Here is a 16,402-nt window from a genome sequence, read left to right as displayed (position 1 = left end):
GATCAACGCCTTGTATGGCTTAAGCAGAGCAGAACTGCTGCTTATTACTGTGACCGCAGACCGACCACAGAGGACCGCAGGCTCATCCTGTGCTTGGCCTTCTCTTGACAGACAAGGTTGAGAACGGCGAGGTGTACCAGCGGAGGAGGGGACCCCACGTCATCACAGCGGGGGAGCCTGAACTGCCCCCGGACTTGCATGAGCGCGAACGCGAGTGCGTTGGGAGGACGCAGAGCAGCTGGCGGCGCATCCTGCTGCTCATCTTGGCCATCACTATCCACAACATCCCCGGTAAGCATACAGCTGCTGCTTTGTCCAGTCAGAGGGAGGTGCGTAGGAGGTGTGTCGCACAACGGCTGCCGTGACCTCTGACCCCTCCCTCAGAAGCTGTCGGCTGGCATTCCGGTTAAGGGGGGGGCGGCACCCGGGGCCAATGCGCTCCCGGAGCACGGGGGTGACCCGTCCCCCCGAGCGAGATCCTCATTAGTTTAACAAGGCGGTTACGAGATTCCTGCTGCTTCTCACCTCGCTGCCGCTGCTCTACCGTCCCTCTGAGCTGGTCCTGGGTGCGAGAGTTGCTCCTCGCTTCATTATGCGCCATGGACTCCGTGTGAGGGGCTATTATCAACGCGCACTCATCACCTACTGGGGCATACACTCTGTGTGTGTGTGTGTGTGTGTGTGTGTGTGCGTGTGCGTGTGTGTGTGTGGGGTCGGCTTGGACTCCTGGGAATCATTCATGTAACGCAGTTGCTCTTTTCACTCCTTTATGTTCACGGGGAAATCACTGCGTTTGTGTGCATTTTTATTACATTTACTGTATTTATCTGATTCTTTTCTTCAAAGCAACTTACCGTGGTAATCTGCTTACACTGACTTACCCACACAACTGGGCAGCTCTTACTGTATGAATTCAGGGTTAGTACCTCAGTCGTACCTGATGAAATTCTACAGAAGAGTTAAAAAAAAAAAAAAAAAAAAAAAAGACTTTTTACTGCTCTATTGTAACTCGTTATTGAGACTCAAAAGAACCCTGAGTTGTCTGAAAAAGATCAGTTCCAAGAAAATAGTCGAACGTTGTTGGCATTCAAATGCACTCGACCTTTGACCCCTGACCCTCGTCACAGTCTTCTCTTTGATGTTTTCCAAAATGGCAGGTAATTAGTGGTTTGGTTGCCATCGAGCACACGAACCGCACACACATATCCTAAATGCAGATTTAAGAAACACTTAAGCTACAGGTCTAATTGAAGATTTTTTTTTTTTTTTTTTTTTTTCCCCTCCCCCCCCCCGTGTTTTGTTTCCACGGGCCGGGTGTCGAACCCAGACTCGGAGCACATTTTGAGCCTGGCACAAAAGCAAACACCAGTTGATTATTCTGGTTGGAATTTAAATGGTTCCTAATTAGCTGTCAGACACAAAACAGAATAATAAATATGCGTACAGCATAAGGGCTTCGCATTAATTAAGTGATTTTTCATTCAGCTTAATGGCGTTTCCACTCAGATGTGGGAGTTAATAGAGACCTCGTCGGCGAAGGTTACCGTTCACGCCCACGACCGAGTGTTTGATGCTTTTATGGGACGTGACTTGGAGATGCCGCAGTTGTATGCTTTAACCACTTTTACAAGTGGATGTTTGTAGTGCAGCGGTTCGGGTTCAGCTGCCGGATCAGGGCTCCCGCTCCGGATGAGAGCTAGGGAGGACCGGAAACCTGGCGCAGATTCTTTGTGCTCCGTTGCGTTATTATTCAGTGATGTCCACAGGAGAGCATTCTCATTTCCTTGAGCATAATAATAATAATAATAATAATGATGATAAATACTAAATATAACTGAATATAATTATTGTTGTTACTTTATAGACCCTTTCATGCAACTTTTGCAGCTCAGTGCTTTATAATAAAAGAAAAGGAATCTTAAAAGGAATTTTAAAATATAGTTTAAAAATATGTGTTTATTAACTGAATGTAAACAGTCTAAAAGAACTTGTGTTAAGACCCATATATGTATGTATATCCCGCTATGCAGTGGGGTTTTGTTCTGTAATTTTGGTCTGTAGTAACAGAAAACTGTCTCTCCAGTCATTTTATGTGCAATTTCTGGAATATGCAATATTTGTTTATAAAGCTCTGAGAGTACAGCTCGCAATATATTCTGAAAGGCTTTCTATAATGTACTCTGGGGCCAAACCATTCAAGGGTTTGTAAACCAGCACAAGAATTTTAAGAACGTCAAGAATTTTACTTTTGAGCTTCTCATGTAACCTGAGTTATTCCAGAAAATATGCAGCTATATGGGTTGTTTTGAGCAAATAGTTGCTGCTAATAGTCATAATAATGCGGCTGGGGACGCTGGGAGATATGTTGCTTTTATTAAACAAATCCTTTATAAAGAGCTTTTAAAAAAAAAAAAAAAAAGCTTTGCATACAAAGTGCAGAAGTGCTTTTTTTTAGGTATTCGGAAACATAACCAATACCTTGTTATATATGACCGTGGCGGGTCAACAGCACAGATTTACTATGAATGAAAGCACATATGCAGTAAATCATGGTGGTCTGAAGTACGCTGGCTGTTCGTTTCCAGAACACAGTTGGGACGTCTGTTCTGAATCGTTTTGTTCATAACGCCGACGTCATTCCCGCCACTCATTTGCAATCAGTAAGTGTCCCCCTTTTATTTATGGGTTAGGTACTGCACAAATCTTTCATATAGCTATAATAAATAAATGTTTCTCTATTTGTTTTAGTATTTTTATTAACTTTGAGCTGTATTAATTTTAAAACTAATTTAAAATGACTGAAAAGAAAAATACAGTTTCTCCCAATTCCTATGCAGTGGAAATTTTTTGATTAATTTATGCCATGTGATGTATAATGGTCATCTTGTTGTTTTCCACCGACACTCAGGAACACCTGGCATCATTTGTAGTCACTGCGGAGGTTAAGTTGTGCTCCGTTTGGTTCACCTTTACTGCAGTGTATTGGCATGGAGGGCAAACACAGGCTTCCCGTCTCAGAGATTTGCTTAGAAATGCAATGAAAAACAACTAAATAACCCAGAAGGTGTTTGTATCTTTGAAAATTTGTAACTCCACCGTTCATCACATGAGGCGCCAGTTTGCCCGAATGCGGTGTCACCGCCTACAGGGCAGAAGGCGCTAAGGTTTTACGCTGCATTTCTGATGACGGGGCGTGAAAGCAGATCACGGCCAGTCCGGACACGTTTAACCCGACCGTCTGCTGAGATGCATCTGGCTGCCGGCATCCTGGAATGTGATGACCGTGTAAATGACCGTTGCAGGTAAAAGGGATTTCCGTTGATGCGTAGAGTCGGTCCCGGAGAACGGTTTGTCATGCTATTTAAAATTAGACAGCAGGTGGTTCCGTGCTTAGAGCTCCTGCCATTGGACTTGAAAGTTACAGGTTCGAATCCCATCTCCTCCTGCAGTACCCTTGAATGAGGTATGTACCCTGAACTGATGCACTAAATCTTACCCTGCTGTATAAATGGGTAAACCAGTGTAAGTAGCTTAATACTGCAGACAAAGCGTCAGCTAAATGAATAACTGTCTCACCCTGGACCCTCCTCTGGGATGATCAGCTCCTGTCCTGCTCGGCTCCCGTGCAGCAAGGTTCTCCGCTTTGCTGCGGTCAGACGAAGTCAGCACTCTTCTCTCACTTCCAGTAAGGTGCTCCCAGGTCAGACTTGATCAATGTTTTTCTAATTTCACAGCGAGTAATTCTGGGGTCAAACTCAGTCGATGGTGTTTTCCAGTGGGGCTCATCTGAGTCGACGCTTTCTCTTCTCCTCTTCTGCATTTGGTTACTCCAGGGTCAGTGAATTCCGATATGGCATTAACCCCGTCTTGATTTATTCTGGTTCGTGTTAAGCGCTTGATAGTAAAGCAAATTGAATTTAAATAAATTTGTGATAGAAGGCAGGAATGAAGCACAGTTCGATACCGCAGTCTACTGAGCTGAATCGTGGTCCTTTGTTGGTTTGGATGAGCGACAGCTTGTTTCGAAATGCCTTTTAAAGGACATATTCTTCAAAAGAGATGTTCATGATAATTTCAGTCTGCACACAGTGTGAATATTAATGTTAGTCTCTAAAGGGACTGGAGAAAAACCCATTAAGCTAAAGTGGCATTTTAATTTAAACTGTCTTAAATTCTGGAGTATGATGAACACCTGGATTCAGACTTTTTTTTTTCCAAAATTAAGTTGAAATTGACCAAAGCATTCCGTCTTGACAATTTTTTGTTTTGCTGGGTGTGTTTCTTGTTGATTTGTGTCAAGTAGTGTTGATTTCCAGACGTTGACACCGTTGCACCATGTGTGTAATCTCCACCATGTTTCTGTATTCACGCAAACGCACCGTGACCAGAAATACGTCACCGATGAGTTTGGTCTGGTTGGAAAAGCAAGGTATGGTCTCAAAATGGGTTTTATTGGAGAAATTGCCCATAAAATGGGCTATAATCATTAAATGTGCCAAATGCTGAACAAAAATGAATGAAACAATTGAAAGAAGTGTGTTCGTACAATGCAGAGAAGTGTTCTTCTGGAGAGCTTCTCCAGAGCTTCTCCATATTCTTGCTTATGGCCTTCACCTCGAAGATTGCCCTTTTTCCACTGAGGTCCAGACAGCTGGTCTGAGCCTTCTGGGTGTCGTAACAGTTGGAGGGGGTTCCTTCTTTGTTGAGTTATTTCTTGTGTATTCCATGAGACCTACACTTACACAGTCACACCATCATCTCAATCAAAGGGACGCTTCCTTACTCCTCCCCAGCAAAAATTGGAAATACATAGACTGTACAGAAAGTTTTCACGGGTGCAGCCACACAGTTTCTGTTTCTCAAGGCTTGATGTCCTTGTGGAGGCGTTAATAGGATCACACGGAGTGGGACCGTGCTTGCGTTGTGACACTTTGGGGCGCTCAACACCCTGAGGTTTCTCTACTGTACTGCCGACTGTTGTATCTGAAAAATTCCACATACTTTCTCACTTCTCCAAACACTCCAGTAAGAGTTGAGTTGTACAACTGAGCTTCTCCAGGATGTCCGTTCCGTGGGGCAAACAAATTGGATGTATAACCCAAGTGGTTTCCTGAAACCGCCGTTTCCCGTCTCCATTTCCCACAAATGAATGTAATGGGACCAGTTCCTAACCTGCTTATTTTGCCGTAGGCAGTTCCCGAAGCTCCCGCTCTCCTGCACTTTCTCGTCTCGCTCCCTTCTCGTGTCCTCAGATCCCCTTAGAGCTGAGCAGAATTGTAGTCGTGTAATGGAATGAGCCTGTATTCTGTTTATAAACCAGCTACTTTTTCTCCAGTAACTGGGAAGTGTCTGTCTTCATATGAAAGTGCAAGCTGAGCTCATGGGTGCTGGGAGGCTGGGGGTTTGCTCAGATTTCTTCAGTTTAACTTTAACAGCAGCAATAGTAATCACGATAATGCTTTTATTTATGGAAAACTTCAGCTTTAGTGTTTACACAGCTGGAGCAATTCAGATTATTACCTCGCTTTATGTTACAAAAGCAGGGACCTTGACAAGAGAAGACAAACTGGCAACTCAAGTGTGGGTCAGTTACCCATTACACCGCCTTCTGGATGTAAAATTTTGGAAGGTGCTAAAATGTTTTTCTCACCAAACACGTCTAGTTGCCAGACACGGCGGCGTGTCAAAGAAAAACTGCTAAGATGTGACACACACCCATGGGCAGGGTGTGTGCATGGGAGTTTGCTTCGATTAGAAGACAAGATGGGGAAAAAGCACTGGTCCCTGGAATTGAAATGGAGAATGTGGATGCTTTCTCTTGAGAGGTAGTAGTACATGGAGGCTGAGTTTAGCTCGCCAAAGCCCTCCCTACGCCTTCCGACCATGCCCTATTACCCAAGGTGCCCATTAAGCTGAATAAAACATCAGAGGATGCCGGTTCAGCCATCCTGCAGGCCTCCATCACCTGGTGTGCTGGTTCCCGTTGGGCCCTTGCAGATCAAAGCAGAACTTCAGATAGCCACTAATAATGGGGACCGATCACATAGCGGATCTCCCAGTGCGATGTCTAGGCCCTCGTGTCATCTGTTCAGACATGTGTGCAGTCTCTCTTGGAAACATACATACACAGGACGAAGACAAACATACCAGCCCACCCCAACAAACACACAGGTGTGGGCACATAAAAATACTCATTAAAACACACATAGACACACATTGCAAGAGAACAACACAGATGTAGGGAGCAGTAGGACAAGAGGACACTATAGAACACGACACCATTATGAGGTTATGTAGACCACAGGGCACTGTTGTCAGATACAGAAGATCAGTGACCATAGGGCATCACTGTTGGGTTTTAAAAGCAGACCCTCAGGCATTGTTGTTGGGTTACAAAGGCTAACCATAGGCACTGCTGTTAGTTCACAAAAACATTCCCTAAGGTACAATTGTTGGGTTATATTGACAGGTCATGGATCAGCACTATTGGGTCCCAAAGACAGACCATAGAGAACTGCTGTTGGGTTTTTAAGTGTGACCACAGGGCACTACTATTAGTTTACAAAAACGGACTGTAGGGTACTGGTGTTGGGTTCCAATGTGACAGGTCATGGTTATGGACTGTTGGGTTACAAAGAGTGACCATGGGGCACCGCTGCTGGGTTAGAGAGACAGATTATAGAGCCCCACTGTTGCCTTACAAAGAATGACCGTAGGACACCCCTGTTGGGTTACAAAGACATCATGAACGGGGCACCACTGCTGGGTTACAGAGACAGATTATAGAGCCCTACTGTTGGGTTATAAAGACATCATGGATCACCACTGTTGGGTTACAAAGAGTGACCATAGGGTAATTCTGTTGGATTTTGGATTTTTAAGAGTGATCATAAGACACTGCTGTTGGGTTACAAAGAGTGACCGTAGGGCACCGCTGTTGGGATACAAAGAGTGACCGTAGGGCACCGCTGTTGGGCTATACAGTAGATAAAACCAGGCTGTAGGGCACAACTTTGGGTTTAATAGATTTTTTTTTTCATATTCTCTGATGTCTGTAAGTCAGCAGACGGCAGTTTCCCTTGGCATTACAGAAACAAATGACACAACAAAGAGCTTGAACCAAATATTTTTTCAAATTTTTGATCATTTATTGCTTTGTATTAGTCTCACAAATGATTTTTGCTTGTAATGAAAATGCCGCCATGAAACTTTAAACAGGCTCCCTTTCCGGGCTCGCAGTCATTTGTTTCGGCTGCACCCTGAGGTCCATCTGTGTCTCCAGGCTGTTTTGTTTTGACTCATGATTTACAGAGTTTGTTTTCCTCTCAGCAACAGGAGAGACATGAGCTCACAGTCAGATTACTCTGTGCCAGTGGTTTGGGGAATTTGGTGACATTTTTTATGTTGTCCAACCGCTTATTCTGAAATGGATATAGTCAGAAGTGTGTAACACCGACAAGGCTTTTCTCCTACTGCCCTGGAGCAAATCCCTCCTTTTCTGCAGTAAAAACTGTGTTATTTGTACAGCTTATTTCAGGGTAAAGAGAATGTATTGCATTGGGGAACACAAACAAGAGCTGGCTTTTCAAGGATGGCAGATTGATGGCGTTATGCTATTTGAATATTTGGATTCAATTCTGAGGGGGGGGGGGGGGGTCAGTTTCTAGTTCTCTCCTTTATTTGCACAGGTGAAATCCCTTTTGAGACTACGGTCTGTTTTACTAGGGAGCACTGGACTAAACGGCCCCCAATCATCCAGCATGATATTAGTATAATAAATGTACAAATGAAACACTTGAAGAGCAATATGATACATCAACGATGAATCGCTCGGTCACTTGTCCCATGACATCTGGTGGTTTGGCGAACAACATGGACTCATCCTGAGAACATCTAGGAAAGGGGCCCTCCTTTGAGTGACGTTTATTAGCTTGTCACGTTACAGTTTTAAAATGTTTCTCTTTGCATTGCTGCAGTCATTTAGCTGATGTTTTTCCCTACAGCAGCTTACAGTGATTTACACATGTATATACTAGGGTATTTTTACTGGAGTAATTCGGGGTATGCATGTTGCTTAAGGATATTCTAGCAGGAGGTGAGACTGTGCCCATTCACCGCTTGGCACAATTTTCAAATGTGGTCTCAATTCATTGCACTGGGCAGCATGGTGTGGCCCAGACCGGATAAATGGAAATCCGGACTGATGGTATCAGTGATCATGGACAATAAAATAATAACAATAAAAGTAATAATAGTAGTAGCTGTTGTTTGAGTGCGACAGTGATGTGTCCTTTTCCAGCCCACCCAGACATCAGACAGACTGGACGCAGCGCTCGGAACAGACCACCACACCCTAGGGAAGTGAATCAGAATGGCAGTGCTAACATTTTCACACACAATCAAGTGGAGATGAAGATCTAATTAGCGACAAGTGCTGACAGCTCACCAGGTGGTGTCGGGGGGGTTGGGCAAAGGGGGCACAGGGCAAACAGGGAAACCTCTACGCAGGTCGGCTTGGTAATTAGCCGGCTGCCGGTGGAGCGGTGTGCTGCAGAGGCTGTGAGTGATGCTGGAGTTTGGGTTCGCGGCAGGCAGCATGGCGTGTGCCGCTGATGTTGCCGAGGATGGTACGTGGGCGGGAGGGATGACTCATCATGATCTGTGGCCTCATTTTGCAGGGCTTGATTTGGGGTGCTGTGCACACGCATTTGTGTGTGTGCGTGCGTGTGTTCTTGCGCCTGTGTTTCTTCCCTTTGAGAGCTTTTATATGTTTTTGAGATTGTATCATAGTAACATCGCTATGCCGAAGTGTGGTATTAAAAAAGATACCCGGCGTATGTGCTGGCTGATGTCAAAGCTCCTTAATCTCCAGATGAGGGCACTGCTCTGTCCCTCTTAACGGTTCTTTCTGAATTCTCATCAAAAGTGAGTCTGAATGATGAGGGTTCCTAAATGACCCATTTCTGTTTTGTTTTCGGTTTTTTTAAAATTTTTTTAAAGCCAACAATATTGAAATAAGACCATCAAGGGCCATGTCATCAGAATATTTCAACGCTGAAGCAGTACTATTGTGGTAAGCCCTCTTCTTGCTGTAAAACGAAAAGTGCAGTGGTAACAGAATAGAGCCCTGAGGTACCCCTCTATTTAAAACCACATCACGAGGGCTGACCCCATTCATTCGGACTCTGTGAACGATCTATAATCCAGTAAAGGCGGTCACTGTTCCTATTCAGTTCAGAAATATATTCTGCAGGTATGTCTACGTTAACGTTTATAGGCAGACATTTTTCTAAAGGGGACATATAACTTAAAGAAAATTGCAAATTGAACGTTTCTGTGGCACAATCCATTTCTTTGTTGTTAAATTCAGAGCTGAAATGAATGATGAGAACCTGCACAAAAGAGTGGAGGTTTTTTTTAGTAATGTTGTTACAGTAACAGTTACACCCTCAGACCATGTGTACATGTAAGCGGTTAACGAAGGATAAACGATAGTTACTGACCATCTCTAAACCCTTAGCCGGAATTGAACTGAGTGCTATTATACTGACACATTTTAATAAAATTACTTTAGGTGTCTGTCGTCAACATTTTCCTACTGTACTGAGCCACATACAAACGGTCCTTGGTGAAGTTTGACCATAGAGTATTTCTGGTCAGGTTTCCCACCAAACTGTTGCTCAAGGGTGCAAGATCCTATTGCAACAAATTTATTTCCTCAAAGGGCAAGGGGCTGGCAGACAGAGCAATATTCTTTTGGGGGGGGGGGCAGAATTCCTTGCTACGCCCCTACTGTCATATTATCTTCGTCTAATCGATAGACCCTTGAACTTTTCTTTCTTTCATTTCTGCAGAGACTCCTGGCCACCTCACTCATAAAGGTGAACAAATTAAAAAGATATTTTATTACAGTTCTAATGATTGTGCACACGAGTCTCTCACTTCAGGTCCTTTCCAAAGACGGTTTTGATCATCAATAAATGTGCACCTTGTTCAGTATAGAGCTTCTCCAGCTTCCCATGATGCCATGTTCACTTTATATTGCCTCTACAGTCTTGTTTTACTCTTAGTGTCCTTTCCCATATCAACTTTTACAGTGGAATCTGCACATATTCAAATGTTTTTAGTCAGCATATATTTTAAATGTTTCAGCTAGAATAACATAGTCCTCTCTCAAGTGTATACCCCTTATTGCGTGTGTTTTTCATTTACACCAGAAGATGAGTTAAAGAGCTCATCCCTGCTGTGCCAAACTGTCCATTTAAAGCTTAGGGGTCATTAACTATCCCATATTTCTTTTTGGGAGACGGCTGAAGTTCTCTTGCTCTCCTCTCTCGCAGCGTCCCCTCTGGTCACCCGCCTGCCTAGAGGAATAAAGCGCTCTGATCATTTTCTCTAGCTTCCTTTCTTATTCATTTTCAGAATGTAGGCAGCGGTGATAATCACACAAACAATACCACATTCATAAGTTTGTACTGAAATTATGTATATGAAAGAGAGAAGATGCTTAAAGCAAGTCGGGGAGTGTGTGGCGCTTGAACGTGAACGTAGAGAAACACAATGTGTCTGTCGCCTCAATTCTGGCCAGTTGTATGCAGTTGGATCTTACACGTTTGCCTCCTGTTCTGGGGTCACTGATGCCTGCAGTCACACCAGAACGATTATAATTTGTCCCAGCATTCTCTCTGTCTCCTCGCTCTAACTGTTTCATTCTGAAAGCATTGTGACCAAGAGATTAGGACCAGAAAGAAAAGGAAAAAGAAAACATTAGAACATGACATTTTGACTGGCTACCAACAGGTGTCGCAATATTACTTGTTTTATTTTTCTGAAGATGACTCAAGCTCAGACAGTACTGGTGAGAATTCTGGTGTAAGGTGGTTTGTCTTCTGCTTCTTGAATTCCCGCTGCTTGATTGTCAGTTTTGGCCTCTATATGATGGAATTACCACCCTCTGTTCCTCAGTGCTTCTGAATCCTGCCTAACATTTCAGAGGGTCTCAAACCCATCTCTTTCATATCCCCTTCTCTCCTGATCTCCTGATAGCTTCATAAAGGAGTCCAACAGAATCTGCTGTAATTATCTGTGTATCTGCTATTTGACTCTAACTTCCACAGGTAGGGTACAATGAGCTCCCTCTGTCCCTCAGAGCTGCTGAATCCCTCCCAATAACACCATCTGCCATGAGTATATTTGTATTTGCTAGTTGATTGTCACTTCTATGAGCAGCTCCTGGAGGGATGTAAGCCAGCAATATGCTGCTGTCAGACACACAAGTTGTGTTTTGATAAACCAGTGTTGGTTTGTAAAGCTCTTTCTTTGTTGATGACGCACAACTGAAGGAGGGTTTTGGGACAAGGCAAATCATGTGAGGATGAAGGTTCCTGGAGTTGGACACTGGCAGGAAAGAGAAGATGACAAGTCAACCTGTTCTTTGTGGGAACTACCAAATGTTTGACTTTGTAGCTAAACAAAAGAATAAAGAGAGTCGGCTTAAACTGATTGTTCCTCCTCGAAAAAGTAATTATCCTGGGGAATTAGTGTCCTCGCTGTTGTGTGTCGCAGGAGGGAATCGAATTCTTGCAGATGATGCTTCTTCCCTCATCGTGCCGGCAGCACAAGGTAGCTTTGAGGTTGCAGTGGAAAGGACGGTCCTGTTCCCGCGGTGTGACCAGTCACTCCAGAAATATGTGCTTCCATTCTTCACGTGTTGAGTCCCGTAAACTCATCAAGGTTGTGTTCACTTGGTCACTACACGAGTTGGTTGGAGAAGAGATCTGGGAGCACAGAAGGAAAACAGAGCCAATCTCATCTTGTTTTGGGCTTGAAGACAAGGCAGCAGGGGACGTAGTGGTTTGGGCTTCCATCGTGAACTCAGGTGTCGCAGGTTCGAATCCCACCTCCTCCTGTTTCCTGAGAACTTTCGCTTTATCTGCATCTCAGAAGCAGCAGCTGGTGGTGTAGTGGTTAGAGCATTTGCCTTAACATGTGAAGGTCTTTGGTTCAAGCCCCTCCTTAAGCTGTAGTACCTGTGATCAGGCCTGAATTGATACAGTAAAAATTACCCACCTGGGTAGATTACTGGCAGTAGTGTAACTGTGTAGATTGCTTTGAGGAAGTTTAAGTTTGTCACCACTCTGTTTCTATGTGTCCATCTGCAGAGGGTCTGGCAGTCGGAGTGGGGTTCGGAGCAGCAGGGAAGACGCCGTCAGCCACCTTTGAGAGCGCCAGGTGCGTAGGTTGATACTTTCCACTGCCCTCACTGGATAGAACAGAGTCCTGTGCTGCCCTGTTCCCTGGCCTACCAGTGCATGCACTGTCACTGCCTTGGGCTGGGTTCAATGCCTGGCACACTGGAGGGCTTTCACTGTGTGGTGCTTCCCCCCAGTGGCTGAGCATAGTACTGTCCTCATTATGGGGTCTGTTTGTGATCACTGAGCAAAGACACTGAACTGATAGCTCTCCTTGCCTCTGTCACAAACATGCAAAACACACATCACTGTGGTCCAGACCCTCCACCCCATGGTATGCCCAGGTAGCTGAGTTATCTCTGCTGCACTTGCTGCCTTGTCCCTTAGTGCTCTGACATGATGTGCTCATCTCAAACTCTGTGGGAAGGTGGGGTTTAAATGTGTGTGGTGCGCAGGTCATATGTAAGGTCCTGCATGTGGACTGTTGGAAGGGTTGGGATTGACCCACAACACCTTGGGATGCTGCTCTCTGTACTTGCTTGAGGATGTCATGCAAGAAGTGGGAGGATGAGAACAACTAGGGCAGCAGGTGGCATAGTGGTTAAAGCTGTTACTTCACAATCTGAAAGTCATGGGTTTGAATCCCTGCTCCTGCTGTGGTAGCATTGATTGAGGTAATTACCCTGAATTGATACTGTAAAAATTACCCTGCTGTATCAATCTGTAAATCATTGCAAGTAATTTAAGGACCTCACAATGTAAGGGGCAGCAGATGGTGTAGTGATTAGAGCTGCTGCGTCTGGACAGTGTGGTCAGAGGTTATAGTGCCACCACCTGCTGTATTACCCCCCAAAGAAGGTACTTCCCTGTATTTCTCCAATAGAAATTACCCAGCTGTATAAACAGATAAGTGGTGTTTCACTGTGTTAGCTTTGAGAAAATTGTCAAACGAATAATTATAGTAATAACTGTAGTAATTATTAATACTTATTGTTTATCGGTCTGTATTCGACAGTCTCTTCAAATCTGATGATGTGATTGACGACATTGGGTCCTGGCCTGCAACAGTTGGTCCGGTGTGATAAATTAAGACCGCATTTGTCAATTGCACCAAGTGACTGTGTGAGAGGGATTGTGAGATGCAGTGCATTGTGAGAAAAGTGTACCCACACTCTCAGTTACGGTCTGGGTTGTGTCTTCACGTATTTGTGCATCCTGTTTTGTACCATTGTACTTCAGTTTTCCTTTTACTATATTTATTTAAATGTGACACAAAACCGTCATTCAGTCCACACACGTCACACTAAGTTTGTTATGAATTATTATTTCATAAATGAATGTGTGTTATATACCCTAGTCCCTACATGCAAACCCTTCACACACACACACACACATTTTCGGAACCGCTTGTCCCACACGGGGTCGCGGGGAACCGGAGCCTACCCGGCAACACAGGGCGTAAGGCCGGAGGGGGAGGGGACACACCCAGGACGGGACGCCAGCCTGTTGCAAGGCACCCCAAGCAGGACTCGAACCCCAGACCCACCGTAGAGCAGGACGAGGTCCAACCCACTGCGCCACCGCACCCCCTTGAAAACCCTTCATGAAAATGAAATTCCTGCAGATAGCTTGCTGTTACCATGTAGACACAGTAAACTTTAAAATTATGTACTATAAAATACATCTTTCATGAATTTCTTCATTTATTATTTAAAGTGGAAAGAAAAGAAAGTAAAAAATGACATAAAATAACATTCATTGTCCTTACCTCCCTTCCAGATGTAAACTTTAAATACTGTTTTTATATACAGACCTATGTTTGCTACTGCAATACTTCATGCGATTCAAAAAGCTTTTTACATGTATTATTTAATTATTTTTTAATTGTAATTTTTAAAATTATTTTCCAGGAACAAAGCACAAAACAGGTAAAACCATGTTATTTCAACTTGATGTTACACACTTTTTCCTTATGATATTAGGCAACATTTAGGGGGATTTTGGGGTGAACTTAAGGAGACAACTGGTAGCGTAGTGGTTAGAACTGCTACTGTTGGACCCAAAGGTCACAGGTTTGAATCTCACCTCCATCTGTAGTACCCTTGAGCAAGGTTTTTACCCTAAATTGCTTTAGTAAAAAAAATTACCCAGCTGTATAATTGTAAGAAGCTTAACCTTGTAAGCTGCTTTGCAGAAGAGTGTCAGTTAAATGAGTAAATGTAACTTGGGATGGGCTTCGAACGGACAGGAATTTTATCCCATGAGAAATTATGGAATACGTAGTTTCATTATCTGGTCTTCTAATATTCGGTACGTTTTCAGGAACAAATTAGGACAGGATACTAGAGGTTAAGTGTGTATGAACAGTTTAAAAAAAAAAAAAAGAGGGCTTCTGACTTGGGGACGTAAAGGAGAACCAGATGCGTAGCTGCACCGCCGTCCTCACGGCTAGAACAAACAGCACATTCTCTTCAACCCCCGCCTGCTCCTCCCCGAGCCCTAGGTCTGGAGAGCGCATCCCCGGAGTGTGTGCGGGTGTAGCCACCCCCCTGGGGATTGTGGGCCGCCACCGCAAAGCCCTTTATGTGGGATGCCGGTGGGAAAGAGTTCGAGGCAGAGGTGTGTTTTCCCACAGCATGTATTTCGTATGCTCTACATATCCCAGTGTCCACACGAGAGGCTCACACTTCTGGAGGAAGGTGCGTCCACACGTCCACGCCCCGCCCCTTTCCACCCAGGTGGTGGCGGGAATAACTGTGGAATATTTCATAGGTCTCCCTCGTAGTGAACGCACCTGGCGCGGCTTCACACGAGAAGCAGAAAAGAGAAATAAAGCCCTGTTTTGTCTTTATATGTATGTGTGCGCACACCGCCTCTCGTGTGGAGTGGCGTAACGTATTGTCGTTATTAAACTGCATAAGAAAGGAGCCTTTGTCATGGCGACTATGTAAACCCAGTCACAAGGGAGTGCCTGAGCCAGAAAGCGGGTTGCAGCCACAGCAATCCTGCCCCCCCCCCCCCAAACTCCCGAGATGGACACTCCTCTCCACCCACACGTAATCCGCTCCTCTCCAGTGATCTTGAACCCGAGTCCAACACCACGCGCCGGTGGACAGCTCCTTAGCCAAGACAGGGACACGTCTCCCAGGGATGGTGGTGGATTGGGTGGGAGGGGACTGCCAGTTCTGTAGTCAACCCCCCCATGCTCCAGACATCCCCAGCTCCTCACGCGTCCCTGTTCTTCTCCACCGTTTCACTCCCTTTTTCATCTGTCCTCATCCTCAAACATTAACGTGGTTTGGAATCTACACCCACCCATGAGGGACGCTCTAACAGGAGAGGCGTAGTAATAGTCACATGGTAGAGTACATATCACCTGCACTTGAGTTATGGATTTTTCCAGATACAAACATTTCCCAGTTTCTTTACTTCTAGCTGCATTTCCTTCACCTTTTGAATTCCTGAAATTTCAGTATGTACTGGAGCAGATGCAACCTGCGTTTACCCTCCGAGCCAACAGGTGGCAGTAAAAAGCATGTAAATGTAATACTAGTGTGAGACCTCCTTAATTCAACTCACTTCCATGGTGTTTAGAGCTCGTGTCTGGTCTTCCACACTTTTGGTGAGCAATGGCACATTAACAACAGGTGGAAAACTTTGTTTTATTTTCAAATTTAAATGTAATTCAAAGTTAATAAATATTAAAATAAAACAAAAGATTTGCAGAATATTATTTATTATAGCTACTGTATATCCTGACATTTTTACAATATCACACCCACTAATGGGGTGCCTCTGTTATTAAGGTGTTATCAATCGTGACTTAGGAGTTGCAAACATGTTATGAACAGACTTCCATCCTCCAATCTGGGTGGGATAACGAGACAAACACACGGAGGTCACGTTTCGTGAATGTTTTCCACACTGACATTTTTATTCCCTCATACTGTGTTATGACAGAAAACAAAGCCCTGTACTCTCACCCAACTTGTGTTTTTGTTTTCGTGCCGCATTCGTATTGAAATATCGGAGCCCCGTATTAAAATCGTGACATGTTTTGACTTGGAATTAATTAAACCACAATTCTTCGGTGTCACTTTCAGACCCGTAAAGAGCGGCTCTGTCTCGTTCGCGGTACAAACACAACCGTCCCTTTCACGATCCCAGCGGAGCGCAAACATTCGCCGCGTCCAGATCGTCGAAACATCTGC

General features: G+C 44.5%; 2 protein-coding genes across 5 annotated transcripts in view; one reads left to right on the top strand and one right to left on the bottom strand.

Annotated features, from left to right (window-relative positions):
• The window catches only part of LOC108930258 (zinc finger protein 420-like), a 1,123,701-nt gene that overhangs the window by 449,716 nt on the left and 657,583 nt on the right, over positions 1 to 16,402 (bottom strand). The window lies entirely within an intron of this gene.
• Positions 1 to 16,402, top strand: part of slc39a11 (solute carrier family 39, member 11) — a 96,563-nt gene that overhangs the window by 66,576 nt on the left and 13,585 nt on the right. For all 4 annotated transcript variants that reach the window (XM_029252587.1, XM_018745272.2, XM_018745271.2 and 1 more), the window contains 2 exons: positions 112 to 291; positions 12,162 to 12,231. In XM_029252587.1, the coding sequence (XP_029108420.1) occupies positions 112 to 291; positions 12,162 to 12,231 (250 nt within the window). The remainder of the gene's footprint in view (positions 1 to 111; positions 292 to 12,161; positions 12,232 to 16,402) is intronic.

Source organism: Scleropages formosus, chromosome 1 (assembly GCF_900964775.1).
Source record: "Scleropages formosus chromosome 1, fSclFor1.1, whole genome shotgun sequence".
NCBI classification, from domain to species: domain Eukaryota; kingdom Metazoa; phylum Chordata; class Actinopteri; order Osteoglossiformes; family Osteoglossidae; genus Scleropages; species Scleropages formosus.
This window is presented reverse-complemented; position numbering and strand designations above follow the sequence as displayed.